The sequence below is a fragment of the Porites lutea genome, chromosome 9 (assembly GCF_958299795.1).
Source record: "Porites lutea chromosome 9, jaPorLute2.1, whole genome shotgun sequence".
NCBI lineage: Eukaryota > Metazoa > Cnidaria > Anthozoa > Scleractinia > Poritidae > Porites > Porites lutea.
This window is the reverse complement of record NC_133209.1, coordinates 32,623,909-32,642,472: the sequence shown is the minus strand read 5'-3', so window position 1 is coordinate 32,642,472 and position 18,564 is coordinate 32,623,909. Positions and strand designations below refer to the sequence as shown.

General features: G+C 38.3%; 1 protein-coding gene across 3 annotated transcripts in view; it reads left to right on the top strand.

Moving 5' to 3' along the window:
- The window catches only part of LOC140947274 (serine/threonine-protein kinase Nek1-like), a 28,558-nt gene that overhangs the window by 4,819 nt on the left and 5,175 nt on the right, over nucleotides 1–18,564 (top strand). The window contains exons 10-36 of one of the 3 annotated variants that reach the window (XM_073396333.1): nucleotides 238–281; nucleotides 1,543–1,623; nucleotides 1,832–1,907; nucleotides 3,708–3,807; nucleotides 4,588–4,660; nucleotides 5,959–6,091; nucleotides 6,235–6,294; nucleotides 6,637–6,705; nucleotides 7,893–8,024; nucleotides 9,177–9,239; nucleotides 9,648–9,868; nucleotides 10,164–10,257; nucleotides 10,596–10,629; nucleotides 11,802–11,854; nucleotides 11,972–12,079; nucleotides 12,744–12,818; nucleotides 13,301–13,396; nucleotides 13,646–13,674; nucleotides 14,192–14,229; nucleotides 14,329–14,420; nucleotides 14,718–14,841; nucleotides 15,081–15,695; nucleotides 16,226–16,439; nucleotides 17,104–17,188; nucleotides 17,594–17,814; nucleotides 18,016–18,080; nucleotides 18,322–18,408. In XM_073396333.1, the coding sequence (XP_073252434.1) occupies nucleotides 238–281; nucleotides 1,543–1,623; nucleotides 1,832–1,907; nucleotides 3,708–3,807; nucleotides 4,588–4,660; nucleotides 5,959–6,091; nucleotides 6,235–6,294; nucleotides 6,637–6,705; nucleotides 7,893–8,024; nucleotides 9,177–9,239; nucleotides 9,648–9,868; nucleotides 10,164–10,257; nucleotides 10,596–10,629; nucleotides 11,802–11,854; nucleotides 11,972–12,079; nucleotides 12,744–12,818; nucleotides 13,301–13,396; nucleotides 13,646–13,674; nucleotides 14,192–14,229; nucleotides 14,329–14,420; nucleotides 14,718–14,841; nucleotides 15,081–15,695; nucleotides 16,226–16,439; nucleotides 17,104–17,188; nucleotides 17,594–17,814; nucleotides 18,016–18,080; nucleotides 18,322–18,408 (3,082 nt within the window). Of the gene's footprint in view, nucleotides 1–237; nucleotides 282–1,542; nucleotides 1,624–1,831; nucleotides 1,908–3,707; nucleotides 3,808–4,587; nucleotides 4,661–5,958; nucleotides 6,092–6,234; nucleotides 6,295–6,636; nucleotides 6,706–7,892; nucleotides 8,025–9,176; nucleotides 9,240–9,647; nucleotides 9,869–10,163; nucleotides 10,258–10,595; nucleotides 10,630–11,801; nucleotides 11,855–11,971; nucleotides 12,080–12,743; nucleotides 12,819–13,300; nucleotides 13,406–13,645; nucleotides 13,675–14,191; nucleotides 14,230–14,328; nucleotides 14,421–14,717; nucleotides 14,842–15,080; nucleotides 15,696–16,225; nucleotides 16,440–17,103; nucleotides 17,189–17,593; nucleotides 17,815–18,015; nucleotides 18,081–18,321; nucleotides 18,409–18,564 lie in introns of all 3 variants that reach the window. The other 2 variants (XM_073396332.1, XM_073396334.1) reach the window with 2 other exon arrangements.

Genomic DNA, 18,564 nt, shown 5'->3' with positions numbered 1-18,564 from the left:
AAGGAAAACAAAACAAACAAAATGAAAGTGGTGTGTTATTTTTAAAATGAAAGAAAGACAGTTTTAACCATTCAATAAAACATAATTATGCATGTACAAACTATCTAAGATGTGCACTATTTAACTGGCCAGTTTCATCATTGTCATATACTACCGTGATACCAGTTGACATAAATTATGCCTTGTGGCCTAGGCTTTGAGCCTTTGTATAATATTATTTTCATCTTTTTATGACAGTTTGAAGCTGGAAATATGAAGAACTTAGTTTTGAAAATTATAAGGTAAGGCTGTATATTCCCACTAGTCCATTCACTTTTACATGGTTTAGTGGAATTCCTAAATAATAATCTGATTATCAAGTGAATTTTGATTGTGAATACACTTCACCAGAGATTCCAATCCTGTCAACTAAATAAAGGGAGGTTTTTGGAGCGGCTACCAGTGCTGAAGGCTTGATCCTCTAGGGGAGTCCAGGGGCATATTCCCCTGGGAAAAATTTCAAGATATATACCTCTAAGATTCCATTTTCTGGATTTTGAGATCGCAGTCAAGGGAAATACTGTGCCTAAAATTACCACAGGCTCATGCTTGGATGACAAAAGGGTAAAAATGGTTTCTTTTTTTTTAAGCGAATTAATTGTAAATAGGATTTTAATAGTTAGCATTGTTGTTAATAAAATTTCTTCTTCTTAATAAAATTTCTTCTTCTTTTAAAAATGGTTGAGAAACCAGTGAAAGTGCCAAAGAATTGTGCTAGAAAGACTGGTTAAACAAAGAAACATTATCTTTCTTTGGCTAGGAAGAGTTTCAAAATTCAGGAGAATAGTAACTGAGAACAGGAGTCTCGAATGTATTGCCGAAAACAGGAGGTAAATTCCTGCCAAAACGGGAAGGTTGGAATCTCTGCTTCATGTATATATGCCTGAACGTAATTATTGATAATCATAGATAATTTAGATTAGGAGACTAAGGAAACTGACATTGTTATTCATGAGCTAAAAACATCAATTGAAGAATTATTTTGAACTAAAACTACTTCAATGACAACTTTTGTGTGTAATGATTGCATGGCATTTAATAGGCCTTTTTACCAATACAGCAGCCATATTGATTTAATTCACTTTAAGGAGTATCATGGGATGCCCAGGGGGCATAAGCAAGATCCGTTATACTCGCTTAGCATTAGAAATATGGTTTGTCATTGTATATTTAGTGGGAAAAAGGCGATCATTATTATGAAACACTGCACAACGATTTTTTTCCCATTACAATCTATTCTAGGAAAACTTTAAGAAAAAATACCCTGAAAGGCGTGTGTTTATACTAAGTGAATATATCGGAAAGGGCTCATGCCCACTGGGCATCCCATAATACTCTTTAAATCTAACTAATATCAGTAAAAAGGTCTATTGCATATACATGCTGATTTGGACTTAATGTAATAATATGCTACATGTAATAAGTTGAAGTCCTATCAAGAAATCAAGATGTTTGTCATGCACAATGCAACCTTGCTCAAGTGCTTGTTCAATGTCTCACCAGGGGATCATACCCACCCATCCCTTACAAGTATAGTGCTGATATCAGAGGACTGGTTGCACAGATGCTGAAACGAAATGCTCAGTAAGATAATGGCAATGATGTAGATTTCTGTTTATCATTTGTTTGTTTTCATTTTTTCTTTCTTTGATATCACTTACTGTGTTTACTTTGGCTTCACAATTGCATATAGAGCAATACAGTGTGAACTGCTCATATACAATTGTGGATCCAAGGTATGGCACACAAAGTAGATGTGGCCATTGTGATGATGATTGTCTCTATTCTGCAGTGACCGTCCTTCTGTCAACTCAATTCTAAAGAAACCATTCATACAAAAAAGGATTGAAAAATTCTTATCTGAAGAGGTACGATAAATGAAAAGTTTATAATTTATATGTAATATTTCATTATCATTCATTACATTGTCCTTTCATAGTAACTAGTGCCCTTAAACACTGGTGGGGTTGTCACTGACAGTATGGGTACTATCCAGTAGTAAGCTGGATGTTTTTAACACAAAGGAAAACAAAACAAACAAAGGGAAGGTGGTGTGTTGAAATCAAAGAACGTTTTAGCCATAACATACATGTGTGGACAAATTTTTGGTAAGACGGTTTCGAGGCTGTTGCAAAGCTAAGATATTTTATTAGTCTTAAGTCATTTTTTTTTTTTTTTTTTTATCTTTAATAACATTTATTCAATCGACAATCAACAATCAAAAATACTTACAAACACTACGATACTTACACTACTTACAATACAATATTTAGAATACAATAGACTAAGGTACTTACTCTGTTTACAATGTAAAGACTTACAATACTCAGTACTTACAACACTACCTACTCACTACTCGCACTACAATGCACTATTTACAAGCAGTTCTAATTAGTAATTGTACTTCAAAACCAACATTTACAAAACCAAACATTCACGGTAAATGCACTTATATCTTAAGTGTCTTAAAGAGGCAGCGATTGTGAAGCAAAAGATACACCAGGTTAATGCTGGAGAAAATGAGCAGAGGATCGAGATATACAAATGTATACAAAATCAAAGGCTTACTGCAATAAGGAGCTCACATTTTCCCATTTTTTTGGTAAAATGGGACCTGCAGTGGTCTCTATGTGGTAGAATGATTTGAGGTATTGCAGGAAGCCTGCTATCTTTGGCGAGGTTTCCCTTCTTTTGCTAATCCAGATGTAATTTTTGGCTAGAAGGAAAAGGAAATTAATTTGCTGGCAGTTTTTTGAAGAATCCAGCTTTAGACCAAGTGCAACAAATACATCTAATGTGTAATGTTCCGGTGTAATGTGGAGCAAAGTCAGCTTAAGAGATAAACTATGCCAGAAAAAGGCCACTTTAGGACAAGACCAAAAAAGATGAAGAAGTTTCTCCGGTTCATTATTACAAAAAGAACAATTTGGGTCGTCTTTTACGCCAATTTTTGTTAAGAAGTCGTTCGTTGATATTCGTCTATGTAAAAATTTATATTGGAATTCAATAATTCTTGTACTTTTAGTATATTTAGCGGCCAACTGGTAGGCTTCCCGCCAATTAATCGCCTCCACATCATTTTCGTTGCAGTCTTTTAGCCATTTCTGTTGATTATGGGATGGTAACTTGCATTTTGTAGAAAGCAACTTGGTGTATACAAGTTTGCTCGCACTTTGGCATTCTGTTAATCTTACTACAAAGGTTTGATAATTGTTGCAGTTTTTGATACAGTTTGTTTTACATGTAGTCCAAAGAGATTTTAGAGCAGACACTAGTCCGAGATACTTTAAAAGACAAACTTTGAGGCTGTATTTTTGCTGCAGCTCAGCTAGTGATAAAAATTTGTTATGTTCATCTTTCAAATGTTTCACTTTCGTAACGCCTCGATCAAACCATTCACGATAGAAGACGGGGCAGTTATCGATTCTAATGAGTGAGTTGTACCATAAAGTTTGTTCAAGAAATTGTTTCTCGGACGTTATGTTTTCATCAAAATTGACTTCCGCCCAGATTGAAAGTATCTCTTTTATAAAGTTATTCTTAATCTTGAGATTCTCAATGGTATCTTTCTTGTTTAAATTACTAGTGAGGACTATTGTGCCTCCAAATCGCTCTAACTCTATATCAAAAAAAGTCATTAAGTCATTTGACTGGTGAACTTATTTCAGGTTATGGCAGAAGAGTTCAGCCATACTGTGATTCATCGCAAGCCACTGGGAGTGTTTGGTCAGCAAAGAATTCCACCTAAACCTGTTAAACCAGCTCCTGGTTAGTAATCATTATTAAGTTAATATTATTAGGGATACTTACGGGCCTCTTAGACAAAGCTGGCCAATCAGATTAGAGGAAAGTAACAATACATTCCAGTAAAGTTAGTTGTGGGCCAATCAGCAGCTTGCAAAAAAACAAAACAACAACAACAAGAAAAAACAATATTAAAGTTACTCAAAGCACAGCAAACGTTTTTCACGAAAGCAAAATGTTTCAACAGACAATGTTTTTGTACATGTATTCAAAACTTTACTCATAAAACCCAGGAGACAAAATAATTTGTTTGACCCAAGCTGTTATTTTGTCATCTACCAGCAATTTCTCATCAGAACCTCAAGTCAAAAATGTACTGTAACTACATGTTATGTTTTTGTTTTTTACCTGCGTCATTCACTCTAATGGTCCTCTTAGGAAACACAGGCCTTCTTCAGTGGGTTCAAAGGTTCTGTCTGTAGGTTGTAATTGGTTGATTTTGATCCGTGTTGTTTATTTCGATTATGATTGACAACTAACTTTCTTCAAATGTATTGTTATTTTCTAGTAAACCAATTGGTCCAATTTGTCTAGGTGGCCCCAGTTGTAGTACTTGCACTGTTACAGTAACTAGCTGAAAGGATTTTTCGGTGGCAGCCATAAAATCATGTAGAGGGGCATTCAATCGGTACAGGAAGATGCTTGTCAATGTACAAGATTCAACATTACTTTTAATGGAGGTATTAAGATGATGTACAATACTAAATATTAATAATGATTACACTGACTCCCTTGTTTTTGTAGCACCACAAAAGTATAGTGATCCAAAAGCAAAGTATGGAGTATCTGTTGCAAAGAAAAAGCAAGCACCTCCAAAGTAAGAATCAAATGATTATTTAGCTTGATATGCTGTGCATGTGTCATAGTAATATTGTCAGAAGCTGGTTTTAATTTTTTTTTTCTTGAGTTTTGTCCCTGTAAATGGTGGAAAGGTTTATGATTAAATTGCTGGACTGCAAACAATATTTTTCACTCACTTTTAATATATCCCTACTGCTGCCTGTAATTTGAACAGTTATTCCATAGAACATTTTGTGGGGGGAGGGGTAAAATGCGAAATGCATGTACACTGTAGATTGCATTTTCAGATGAATTTTTGAATTTTTCATTTTGAATTTTCCGGTCAAAATGTAAACTTGTTACAATATTTTGGAATCTTGGTTATAAATGTTACCATCACTGTTTGTGCATTGTGCATTGTGTTGTTTGGTACAGTTGCCACAGAAGCACCAGCTACTCAAGTAATAATAAATCACTGATATTTCTTTCTCAACACTTTAAAATAAAAACAAACATATCTCATGAAAAATAAACAAATATTGGAAGTAAATATTTAAAACATGCACATGCAAAGGCACTGCCTCCGTGGCTAAAATTCTTTAACTGACTTCTCAAAATGCACTGAAATGCACTTTTCAGAGACCCTAAAATAACCTACTCTCGCATGCAGCTGAGCCGTTCATTTTGATCTAATCTATTAGCTCTACTTTAATTTTTCTTCCTCTACTCCACTACATTTTCTGGAGAACCCTTTGCAGTTCAAGGGTGAAGCTAAGTGACAGGGCCTTCAAAGGAGGAGAGGGGAATGTAGAAGAGGAGTTTTTACAGAACATGTATCTAGGGGTTTCAATTTTAAATTAAAGTAGCCAGCAGGTTAGAAAAAAGTATCGGATTGTATCAAAAAGAGGCTTTTACTCCCTTTCTTGTAGAGGGGTCTGGGTGTGTGCACCTCTTGAAAATTTCGAAATTTCAGTGCCCCAAAACACGATTCCCAGCCTTCTGAGCACTAAATTGAGTACGAAAGATAATGTATTTTCGATCAATTTGGACAAGTAACTGATGCACAGTAAGTCCCAAACTTTTCTTAAATATTTTAAATCTGAAGCAAAAAGTCTGTCTAGGTCCAGCATATTGAATTTTAATATAAGTTTGGACGGAATTTTCTTTAATTTAATATTTTTTCCCGCTTCTAGGGGTAAAAGTAGCCCACGTCTCTGAGCAAAGTAGCTAACATGTTTTGTCGGTCGTCAGTGCTTATTGAAACTCCTGTGACTGTATTTCCAGCCCTGTGGTTTACAACTGTACCTGTCTTGCCATGTTTGAATTCTTTTACAGGAGGCCCAGCTCAGGAGAGGCAGTGAAAAAACCTTCAAAACCAAGCAATGCAGCACAAGACAAACCTGCTAATGACAAAAAGAAAGAACCTGATGCTCGTGAGAGAAGACGCAAGGAAATGATGCAAAACCAGGTTTGATTACTTTATAAATTCTTGGTTTCAACATAATATTTTTTTCCATCTTGCAACCTTTCAACTTTTACTAAAGTTAGACTTCAAAGTTGTTGCATTAATTGAAGAAATTTTGATAAAACGTGTTTATTTTTCGTTTTTAGGAACAAATGTACCAGGATTATATGAAAAAAGTTCAACAACAGAGATGGGAGCGTCAACAGGTACTGAAACGAGGCACAACACTTTACTACTGAAATAACCTGAGTCTAATCCGGATAATTATCATGAATCAATGAGTAGTGCACACTTATAATGTTCTTAGGTCCACTGTTTCTCAACATTCTGTTTGTCTTTTTTAAGCATTTACTCTTGCTTGGTAAATATTAGTCTCCGAGTAAGCTCCCCGTTTGAGGAAATCGTGAGAAGTCAAGCGTAAGCAGCATTTGAAAGGAGATGCCGGAGTAAAGTGTTTGCTCGCGCTGGCAAGCTATTTAAATATTGTCCTAATGATTGTACTTGATAAATAGAGGCCTAACAGAACTTATGAATCACTTGCTTGTCAGCGTGAACAGATCAATAGAGCAAGGGAACAAGCTTGGAAGAATACACTTAGTGTAGGACTCAGCCCTGAGGTAATAATTATTATTTATTATTTAATGTACACTGTGTACATATCAGGTTCTGGGTGGGAAGAAACCGAAGTTTGAATCCGTAAATGTACGGTGTTGGTTAGTATACACTCGCATTTATTTCCATTTTTCTTTAAAACCTTAAGAAACTGAAAGTTCTCCAAAAAGCGAAAAAAGAAAATAAAACGTTTAGTTCTTTGGGCGTGCAAATGTTACAGGTCGAATTTGATTTCAGGTTAATTTTGACTTAACCTAGGTTTGATTTTTTTAACCTAGGTTCTTTATAAGGTACTGTTATATAGTTATGCAGTAAGCCATATTACATTGATATGTTTGTACTAAATCTAAGGTAATGCTATCCACTCATATCATACCTACAACACTACAGAGATCTGTGGTCATTTTATGTATTAGAAGTAAATGTCATTTTCCTATCCGAAAACCTCTTAATATGACGCAATTAACCATTACCGAGTAGATAAATAATAAGGGAAACCATCTATTCCATTAAGTACTGCAAAGACATTTCGCCTCTGCATAACACTAGTCAGCTTTAAACAACTGAATTAAGCCAGTCAAACTTTCAAACTGCCAACAATATCTGTACATCCCAACTTGACCCAACTTTTCTTAAAATGGATGATTCAGTAATGTCTGTTATGAAGAATAGAAAGGTGAAATAGAATTAACGTTTTAAAGAGTCAACGGATAAAAAATTATAAGACAACCTGTAAATACTTTTAAAATATTGGTAACAATGTATGTCATAGGTAAGCATGAGCAAGTCCTTTTAGACTTGCTACAACTTACAGATTTACGCAATGCAATAAACACTTAAGTGGTGAGAGATATGGTGTATAAGCAATCATTTGTCACAACAAATGTCAGTCACTGTCACTATCAACAGTCCTTATTCGGAACTCCATTCACCGGACAATCATATTCAACCTACTTACACTACACTCATATGAAATGTCGTCACTAAGTGAAACAGAAATATGCACTGAAAACTCAGTGCAATGCATTCTCTTGAGAGATTGGGAGACTGACGTTACAGAAATTTGTAAAAATGATTAGAGGGTGTGCGACAAAGAACTACCACACTATAGTCTGCAAAAACATTCGTTCATAATTTAGTCATTCGTGAACACATTTATTAGTGACGTTTGAGTGAAATATCTTATTTTCAGGATTTTGATATCCCAGCATGCCTGTTTAAGCTCCAAGACTTTTGTCTTCACTCTGGTTTTGTTCTTAATACCTGTGCTCAATTGATTGACTTGATTCTGCTAATTCAAGAAGCCGCACTTTCCTCTCACCGGGTATGATTGCACTTGATGTGAGACGTTTTTGAACTCTCAGTACCAACCAGATATGACTGCAAACTAATCTATAAACTTTCCTTGAAGTAACAAGTGCAGCCACTTTTAAAACTAATGGGGATTAACGTCAATAACAAAAGCCGCTGTTAACTCGTGTAAAATAAATTTGCCTTGCCTTTAACCTGTAAATAACAGTAAATTATATTAAGGTTATCGCTTGTAACTGTGTTTAAATTCATATAACATGCAAGTAAAGTATCAACTAAATGCTCGATGAGACCCGGAAGCAGCCAATCAGGACAGTGTATTTACGGGTGAAGCAGCCAATCGGGAGAGTGTATTTACGGGTGAAGGGCAAAGTATATGGCAAGAAGTAAGGGAATCCCTGGACTCTAAATTCCTACCAGGCCGCAGCTCCAGAAGCTTTTCAATCTCTATATATGATTGGTCAGATTTCTGGCCAATCGGAAGCAGGGTTATTTTCAAGTTGAAAATCTGGCTCGCAGAAGCTAGTGACAAGTGACTCTTCCGTTCTTGCCTCAAACTTTGTCTTTTGCCCGTGGATATCCCGTACGTACTGATTGGATACTTCAGATTCTCAGAGGATGCGTAAAACTAATCATAACTGTATTATAAAGAATTCAAAACGTATTACAATATAAATTGCTGTCTTCATATAACTTAAAGTACTAGTATTCCATTTACTGCCCTTGCATTTTATCAATTTATATCACAATGCACTTTTCTGGCCAAATAGTTTTTTTCTTCTTGTTCTCAGTAAGAAGGCAAATCCTTGCGCTCGCTCCACTCGCTATTTCAGGGGTTCTTTTCTTGGTCCAATAGAATGTAAAATAGTTTTGTGGCAATAAAAAGAGAGTTAACTGTCACAGTGAGAATATCTTAAGAAATTCTTCTCGTTCCCGTACTGGTATGCGGGGAAATTAATCGGTTAAGAAGAGGTTGAATATGATGGTCTGCATGGGTGAGTGTGGTCTTGATTAGGACCAATTAGCGTGCAATTACCTAGTCCATAATATTAAAATAATAAGCTGCTTGCATCAAATATTACTTTATTATTACTATTTGGAACAGAGTAAACTGATCTGAAGTACTGGAGTTAATTGGTGTTCATTTATTGTTTCTGCTTTGTAGAAGGAGAAAAAGCCATCAGCGGATCCCTCTGCTGCCGTGAAGCCAAACCAACAGGAAATAGTTGTAAGTAATCAGCATTGTACGTAAGGGAATTAAAACAAATAGGTTCTTGAATTAAGACAAAAGAAGTGATTCGACAGGGTTCAGGACAGTCATCTTCAGTGAGAGTTAACAATTGAAACAACGCTTTTTCAAGAGAACAGAAATTATTATTGGATTAAATATGAATGGCAAACTGAGCGGAATTTATTGGGCTATAGAAGCCAGCTAATACGCATCCAAACTACACGGCACACTTTAGGTCTCGAGTGATTAGTCAGTCTACAACGCAGACTATAGGGTGGTTCTTTATCGCTCCGAGAGTTGCGAGGTTTTGCGAGAGATGTATTTCTAGTCGCAAAGTGCACGGTAAAAAAGGGCAAAATCTCGCGGCAAAAAGCTGTGATTGTTTTTCTAATTTATTTCTCGTAGAAGAAGGAGCCACAGGTGATGCAAAAATATCAGGGAAAAGTAGACGACCAGGAATCGAAAGAGAACAAACCAGCCCGACCAGTGTCAGCAGACGAAAGGCATCGACAACCGGCTGTGAAGGTGGCTGGTAGGCCTGTTTCGGCAAATGACGCGAACAGGGCACCACCTGCTCGACCTGCTAACTTGGCCTGGAATGCAGCTAAGCAGGGTGAAGTAGACAGGTAAAGGGGTAAAAATGGGTTAATTTGCCATGCATCAGTCTTCTCAGTCAGTCAGTTCGTCTCCTCAGTCTTGGGTAGGTGTGAATGTATGAACAAAACCTAAAAAGATAGTTCTTTGCCAGTTTTTTGTTTCACTGCATGTGTTGTTGATATAAACTGAAGATTTACTTCGCCGTCCGTCCCAGGATCCTTCGCTATTGCTGCTTGGGGACGCGTCAGGGAAAACTTTGACAAAAATGTGTTGCATTGGAATAAACTGTGAAAAAATCGATTTTTTTTGTTTGGATTTTTGTAGAGCCCAAGCCGCTGGTGCAGCGGAGAGAGCTCGTTTGTTAGAAGAGTTCTGGAACAGAAAAAGAGCCGCTCATAGGAATAAAGCAAGGGGACAGGTAAAACAAATTCCCTTTTCATATTGAACGATTTTCTTGCGATTGAAAAGGCCGTCTGCAGCATGATTTCTGTTGGTATTTTTACTCTATTGTGCATGGTAATGCACTTTGGTTGCGATTTTTAGGGAGGTTTTCTTGCGACTGTCTGATGTCTTTGGGGCAGTTGCCAAGGCGCGTGTTCGTTCTAAGCTGCATAAATATTGGAAAACTGCAATAATACACGCGCGATTTTACTGTAACCGATTGTTCCTGCAATCGCAGCAAAAAGCGCCGTTGTAAGCAAGCCTTTTTCAAATACCCACTGATTATTTTTCATTCCCGTTTTTGTTTTCTTTCAGAATTTTAATGTCCTTCCCGATCATTACCCACCAGGTTGGTGTAGAAATGTTGAAGTTGTTGCTGTACGTGATGTTCAGTGCTTTGCTTTGTTTTGACACGTATGGGATATGTGTTTTGCTCACTTATTTGAAGATATCACAATTGGTAATCCTTTCAGACAATGCGTGAAAGGAAAAAAAGGTTTAAGTCTAAAGAAACATCTGAATTCAGTTACATAAAACGAAGCGTAACTTTTTAAGTTTGGCGTTAGATAAAGGTTTGACTGGGTTTTACGTTACGTCCGGTCAAGATTTATACATCTGCCAACCACAGAAAATACCTGCAGGGCACTGGGTCATGACTAACTTTCGTTTTTATCTTACTGCAGTGCCGTAGCCAGACCAAACGGCCAACCGAGGCAGGCGGGAGTTGCTAGGGGGGTTCGGGGGCATGCCCCCCCCCCCCCCCCCCGAGAAATTTTGAACTTTAGTCTCTCGGAAATGCGATTTGCAGCGTTTTCTGGGCCTTTCAGTAACTTTTTTCGAGTTAATTTAAGTGGAATTTAAAAAGCAATAATCAGAAACAAGCTACATAATCTGGGTGACCGTTAACCTCGCCAATGGTTTTGATCAGTATTTGTTCAAAAAAAATTTGAGTTAACGTACGTAGCCCCTTGAGATCGATGATATGGTAATTTTTTCATAGTATATTGACTGAATTGCTGAATTCTTTGTAATATCATGATGCGTTAAAAATATCCGATGATCGCTTATGTAAAATAAAAATGATCGGCGAAATTCGTCAAAATTTTACCGAGGCGAGTGCCTCGGTTGGCCTCATACTAGCTACGGCGCTGTACTGGATGAAAAGCTGCCAGTGTAGGAAAGCATTTAAGCGTAAAATTTTTGCATTTTGAGTTTAAAAAATTACAGTGGGTAGCCTGAACCACAGGGTAGTAATTATCGCTAAGGTTTTTTTCTAAAACGCGAAAATAGCGGAATTTCTTAAGAATATTTGGTGATATAGAGAGCAATTGTTGTTCGATTGTAGGATTGCTGTTTGCATCTCAGTGACTGGAATGTGCAAACGCTTTCCCTGGTTGTGTGGAACTTTAAGCGATCTTTGTCGGACAGTTACATATTTTTTTCGATACCTCAAACTGTACCTTTCTTTCGGTGGCAACCTATGAAAGTACCCTACGTTAATTCCATTATTTATGTTTGCAGCCAATATTGCTCGTCCAAAAGGTGCTATTTCAGCAAAGGATGCACAAGAAAAGGTAGTAACTTGAAAGAATTCTCGAGACCTGATATCAGTATTGACAGACAGTACAGTTATCATTCTTCTTCTCTTTTTTCATGTTATAATTACAGATTCTCTTATTTGCTTTTTTCAGGAGTATCTTGCACGTTTAGAGGCCATTAGGCGTCAAAATTTCCAAGAACGAAAAGAAATACAAAGACGAATGGCAGGCGTACGAGCTCCCGTGACTCCCTCTGCTCAGGTAATCTATATCATTTTGTGGGGTTTTCTTTATTTTCTGTTCCATGGAAATGGACTTGTTGGCCATAATACTCTAGTTATTGATTTATTATTTTTTTGTTTTTCTTTTCCTGTTTTTTCACCACCCACCGATCAAATGTTGTTTATTGTTTACAATTCACTAAACTATGCAGAAACACCTTCTTTTCCCATGTCAAGTACCCGTGCTTATATTAGGCTGCGAGAAGGCTCTCTTCTGGTAATTCTTTTCATTAGTGTCTTAATGGTATGAATCATTTAACTGCTGGTTTGCTGTAGATCAGGCGGGTATATTCTTGGATATTGGCCATTGAGCACCCAGTCCTTCTAAACTTTAACAAGACCCGACTAATTTTGATTCACTTTTGATGTTACGTCCCTTTCCTAACAAGATCATTACACATGATGTTGTAGCCTCTCCTCTTTTCAGACTTTTTTTTGTAGACTTCTCTTTTTCATTCTTTTGTATGAAACATTCGTCCCCGTAAGATCCAAAATTTGAAATTTTAATTAGCCAACTGTTTTTATTCTCGCTGGCGATGGAGTTTGCGACAAACTTGGAAACGAAAACGGAAAATAATGTGTAGATAACGCCTAGTCCGCGCGGTGTTATCGCGGACAAGTTGGTGATTTGGTTTTTCTTGCAGAAGGAGAATGTAATGATTCAAGGTGATCCACGCTATGATCCTGACGCTAGAAAAAAGAAAATCGCCGATCTGAAGGTAAAACAACCTTTAAGTAGTGTGCTAGGCTCGCCCGCAGTGAAGCCGTATTTTACGGGCGAACCATGCGCTCAGTATTTCTCTCACAGAAAGAGGAAAAACTGAGCAAATGGAGTACTGAAAATAACGGAGTGTTGGGGTGAGACTACTCCACCACCACTTAAAACAGCTTGTGAATGGCTGGCTTGTTAGTTCTACACTTGAATCTGTGTTAAGTGGATACCCTGTGTTAAGAGGACACCCTGTGTTAAGTGGCCGCGTGCGTCATTGAGTCGCACCCAATATTCCAGTATCTTTCAATAAATTGGCCCTGTATTGACTGGAGTAGGGACTGGGCTCCATTGGTGTCCCTCCACCTTAGCTTTCACTGTATTTGGTACGTTTTTAGAACCAGGTGATCGTCGTTTTCCCATCCATTTTTTACTTTTTCTCATTTCTCGTCTTCTTTCCTTCCCATTTGTTTATCTCTTTTTTATCTCAAGGCCCAGGCCGAGGAACGAGCTGCTGTGTTGCGAGCTCAGCTGGAAGAAAGAAAGAAGGCGATTTTGCAGAGAATTAACCAAGAAGGAAAAGAAAAGCTTGGAAAGGTTTTATATTATTTTGCCCTCTTATTGGATCTCCTGTCACTTTCTATGTAGTTTTGGATGTTTTTTATTGTGTTTTAGCAGGTGACTATTTTAACTGAACAGTTTCGTTCTCGATAGAAAGAAACGGCCAAACCGAATGTTCTACCTCTGATGGGAGTCAAAACCATGACCGTCCGTTCTGTTTTAAATGCGCTCTCTTGTGCAACAGTTTACGATTTCGACGTTTTTTTTCAATTTTAGGAAAACCAAAGAAAAGATGCAGATAAAAGGTAGGATTCAGAGTTGAAACGTTTTTACAGAAATTCAAAAATTTTTAACCTTTCTAGTGGTTAAGTTTTTCATGCAGGGTGAAAGATAAGTAATTAATTCTCAACTTTATTTTTTAAAAAAAACCAAAAGGTACTGCAAAACGACTAAACTAAAAAGAAACATTATTCATGTCGGTAGTCACAAGTCACGCTATAGGGTTTGATACGGATACCAAAAGAGTAAGACCCTGTTTACATGGAGTCGGGGACCCCTGTTTAGTGGGGTAGGTTTCTTTTGTTTTGTGTCCCCCAGAGAGTGAAAACGAAAGAAACCAAACCCACTAGACCGGGGTCCCCCACTCCATGTAAACAGGCCCTTAGAATCCCAGGAAATATCCTTTCTAGCATTTCAATCACGGGCTTGTTTTTGCAGGAAGCAAATATAGGAAACGGTGTTCTGAGATTTCTGCAATCTATTTAGGTCCACCTCGATGTCTAAGAGATACATTAAATAATTGCTCTGTTTGTTGTTTAATAGGCCACTTCCAGTTCTCGCGAAGTATGAGAGACCCGCAGGTGTGTCAGTAATGTTACTTAGTGCAATCGTGTTTTTGGAATTAATTCACAATTCCTCCATCGGTGAGATCACATCCTAGTCTATGTTGTTCATTTTAGAGCCTGCACCAAAGCCTGTAGTTGCACCAATTGGTCTTGAGACAGCCTTGAAACAAGTTGGAGCTACCCAACTGTTCAGATCGAATTCTGAGGTAAGCCAATCTTCAATAGTTTGAGGTTTATATTTCTCATTGACACTGATCGCTAGACGCCCGCCAAGAAAAACTTGCAATCACGTTTTGGCCGATCGTCAGTCACTGTCATCAAAACTTGCTTGAATTTGTCACGAGATGAATGTGCTTTACCTACCCTGGAATCTGAAACGCCTATTCGTTTCCTTTCAACCGAGGAAATGATGGAGGCGGATTAGATTAAGATTTGGTATTTTGCCGAAGTTTTGCCTTGGCGTTGTAGGAAATATGTACATTTTCCTTTTGTAACTATTGCAGAACGACATTCGCAAAATGACTGAAGAGGAGAAGGTTGAACCACTCGCGCCGCGCAAAGCCTGGGGAGATATTCCATTTCAGCCTCGCCTTCTGTCATTGGAAGTCACGGCTTCGGCTATGGAAGGTATAGTTAGGTATATTTCATTGACAAGTTAGAGACAGGATTCATTATTTTATTAATCTTCTTTTCATTAGACTAGCGGCTATAGAGCAAAAGTGAAATCTAGGTCTGTGAAACTTTTTTTTAAAGAGATTATCAGGTTTAAAACACATCAGAATGTTCCTTAAATTACTAGAGAGTGGTAACTGTTCCTGGTTCGTAGGCTCTCTTCGTAACTGATAACAAAAATTGGTCTATTGTAGCAACCAGCCAAAATGACGCTGTATTCAAGCCAGGAGTAGAAGCCAGAAAACAGTGGGGCAAACCGCAAATGACGCAGATAATTTCTGCTCTGGGTAACGCTCAACTTCAAACAGCAACGACGACCATTGGTCCTGATGAACCGGACGCTGGAAAGAAAGCTCAACTTCCGGTCGTCAAGCAGTCATCTGGCAATGCGGTCGGTTCAGCTATGGGTACAACTGTCACGGTACAAAGTCCTGCTGTCACACCACGGCTGGGAGTGACAGTGGTTAAGTCTTCCACCTCGGACTCTCCAAAGACTGTTATTGTGAGAAAGGATAAGATTGACGAGAACAAAGAGGAGAATTCTCAAGCTCAGGCTACCATTACGCTATCCGGGAAACCAGAAGAAGAAACGAAAACAGCTGTCGCCTTGGAAACTATTTCAAAGGGAACTAAAGAGACCGACAAAGAAGACACCACTGTCGAGACTGAAAATACCAATGATATTGGTGTAGAAGACGTGGAAGATGTAACGGAAGAGAAATTGCCGGAAGCCGCGATGGGTGAGAAATCAGCGCCAAAAAGCCCCCTGAAGGCATGGGGTGAGGTGAAGGAGAACACGCCAAATGAAGGTAGGACATCTGTATAACGGTTAACCCCCAAATGTCGACACTTCTGCAATCAATAACCTTCGATTCATTAGTGGCCTTCACCACTTCTCTTAACTCGGTTGATTAAACCTTACGCAATTTCTCACCAACTATGCTTTTACTTGTTAGTCTACTGATGAAAATAAGTATGATTATTCAAATAAAGACTGCTGAACGATACTAAAACTCACCGAGCAGTACTTCTTCGTGTTACTGCACGCTATAAGTACTGCACAACAGGTTTCTTACTTACTTTCTTTCTGTCAAATAAACTTAGTAATAATAGAGTTAATTCTAGGCCGTGGCAGCATTGGTATCTTTCGTTTTGAACGTATGCACTTTGTTCTCCCGTTTTCTTTTTTCCCAAATCAACAAGCCCTTTTCAATCAAGAGGGTGTTGTTTTTTCCATGTGCTTGCAAAATTTACAACTAATGTTACATTTTGGGGCAAGTTATTTGCAGCTTTGCTTTCGAAGCCTTACGGCTATGATTCTTACCCCTTTACCTTCAAGGAACATCAGGGAGCAAATCTGCCGCAAAACCAACGGAGGAGCCTTCGTTATCTGACAGCAGAGCGGCTTATCAAGAATTCCTGATCGCTTCGCGTAATAAGCAGGAAGAGAAAGAGACCAAGGAAGCTTTGTTCGAACGAGTTGAACGTAAAGAAGACAAGAAAGAAATGGAGTCCGAGAATCTTGAAGTGCAGGACGTATCACTTGATGAATTGTGAGTATTTGCACGGTTAGGACGCAGTGTTGTTGTTTATAGTGATGTCTTTCTTTTCTGTAGGGAGGTTTTTGTTTGAACGTTCTAAATCAAGTGATTTTAGTACTCCAGCCAATGATTCACTCCCTTCTCCCAACACAAGATACTTGGACGCGAGAAAGTGCCTTATGGTCACGTTCAAGTCACCTATTATGGTCGGTAGCGTACTCAGCATGGACGACGACGGAAGCGAAAACGTCACTAAAAAACTGAATTCAGATGAAGTTTGAAAGTACGCATATTCACTGACAGTTTCGCTCCCGCCGCAGTGGTGGTATCTCCAGCTGTCCCCAGCTGTACAAATAGGGCGTGTCATGGCTAAATGTAAAGTTTTCTTTAACGTGAACCTCAAGGCGTCGAAGCCGCTTGGAAGCGCCGGGTCCCTCTCTTCAAGCTACAACTAAATTTCCTGACTCTTAAATAAACTGAATGAGTCAGAATAATCGCAGAGGACGCGAATTCAGGTTTTCGGTGACGTTTTAAGGGCGTCGCGGTTTTTGGTTCGTAAATTCCCTTTAATTTTACCATTTCTATGCTTACTTGTGGAGCATTGGTTCCGGTAACAGACAGTGCTTTGGTTCCAGTGCCGGCAGCACTATATTGAAGGTTTTAAATAAAATTTCAGATCATTCCACACCGCCGACGGATCACTGAACAGGTCTTTGCGAGCAACAGAGCTGCAAACAGGAATCTACGATACAAATTTCACGGTGAGCTACGCTTGAGAATGGCTGTTATGCGTTAATTATGAAATTCGAATGTTTAATGTGCTTGTTTTCTCATTACTTTCAGAGTTCTCCATCAGGGGTTTAATTTAACGCTCAGAGGGGAACGGGTTGATCAGTAATACGTTAATCGCACAAGTTAAGCTATAACACAGTTCTAACGCTACTCTAAGGGTGTGTTCCGTATTCCGGAATAAGAATAAAAGAAATAAACCCTGAAAATCACTCGTCTTGGATTTCATCCGCTTGAAATAAAATGGCCAGATGTATATAGCGTTAAAGGGGCCTAAAAATCACAGTAGACTGGGGAAATGATTTGCAACAAAACGGAATACGATCAGTCGAACGCACCCTAAGTATTTTTGCTTCTGTGTTCGAAACTTTTTTCAGAGGTTAAGAACGTGCTCCCTTCCAAATTTGAGAATGTTATTCGAGACTTTGCCTGCCGGAAATGTAGAAAATTCAGCAGTAGAGCCGGGGGATGATGAAGAAGACGAAGAAGGTGTCGATGAGGAGAATGTGGATGAACAAGAGGCTGAGGATGACGAGGAAGAATTGGAGGAAGAGGAAGTAGATGAGGATGATGAAGATGAAGAGTTAAATGTGGGAAGGTAAGTCGTGATGAGTTAGAGAAAGCCCTGAAAAACTACAGCTTAGCATGATGGTACTGCATCTGACATCATGGAGTAATTCTCATATAACCTTGTCTCGCGCATGTCAAATGCAAGTTATTAGTATTATTTATGCTGACGTAATTTTACCTCGCAAAACACTCGATATGCTGAATACTTGTTACTTATGTTGCTTTTCAGTGAAGAAGAAAACGAGGAATTTGAAGACATGCTTAACTCCATGAGAGATGTTCTGGTCAGCACAGGTAAACCATATTTACACTACCGTCCAAGGAAAAAGCAAACAAATAACAATAACGCAACAAAAAAAAACATCACTGAATACACATCACCATATCACGGCTTTAATCTGTAGCTTATTGTTTTGCACAAGAATGACACTAAGCCATTGTTTTCTTGCCATATCGACCAACTCACGACTAATGGAAGTTTGTAAATAATTAAAAACCAAATCCTTTAATCATGTTATTTAATGTTATATTTCAGGTCGTTCTCCATCCCCCATGAAAGGCATGCGTGGAACATCTCATAGTTTAGACTGGGATCACAGTGTTGATACGAACGTCCCACAAGGTACCAAGTTAACTCATGTTATAACGGCACTTTTAACCAAGCAATAATTGAATGGACTATACGAAGGCGCTATCAAGGGAAGAACGTTACTGAAATGTTGTCTAGGGTTCTTCAAACAACTAACCATTATTTCCTGTCATGTCATTTGCCTCGCGA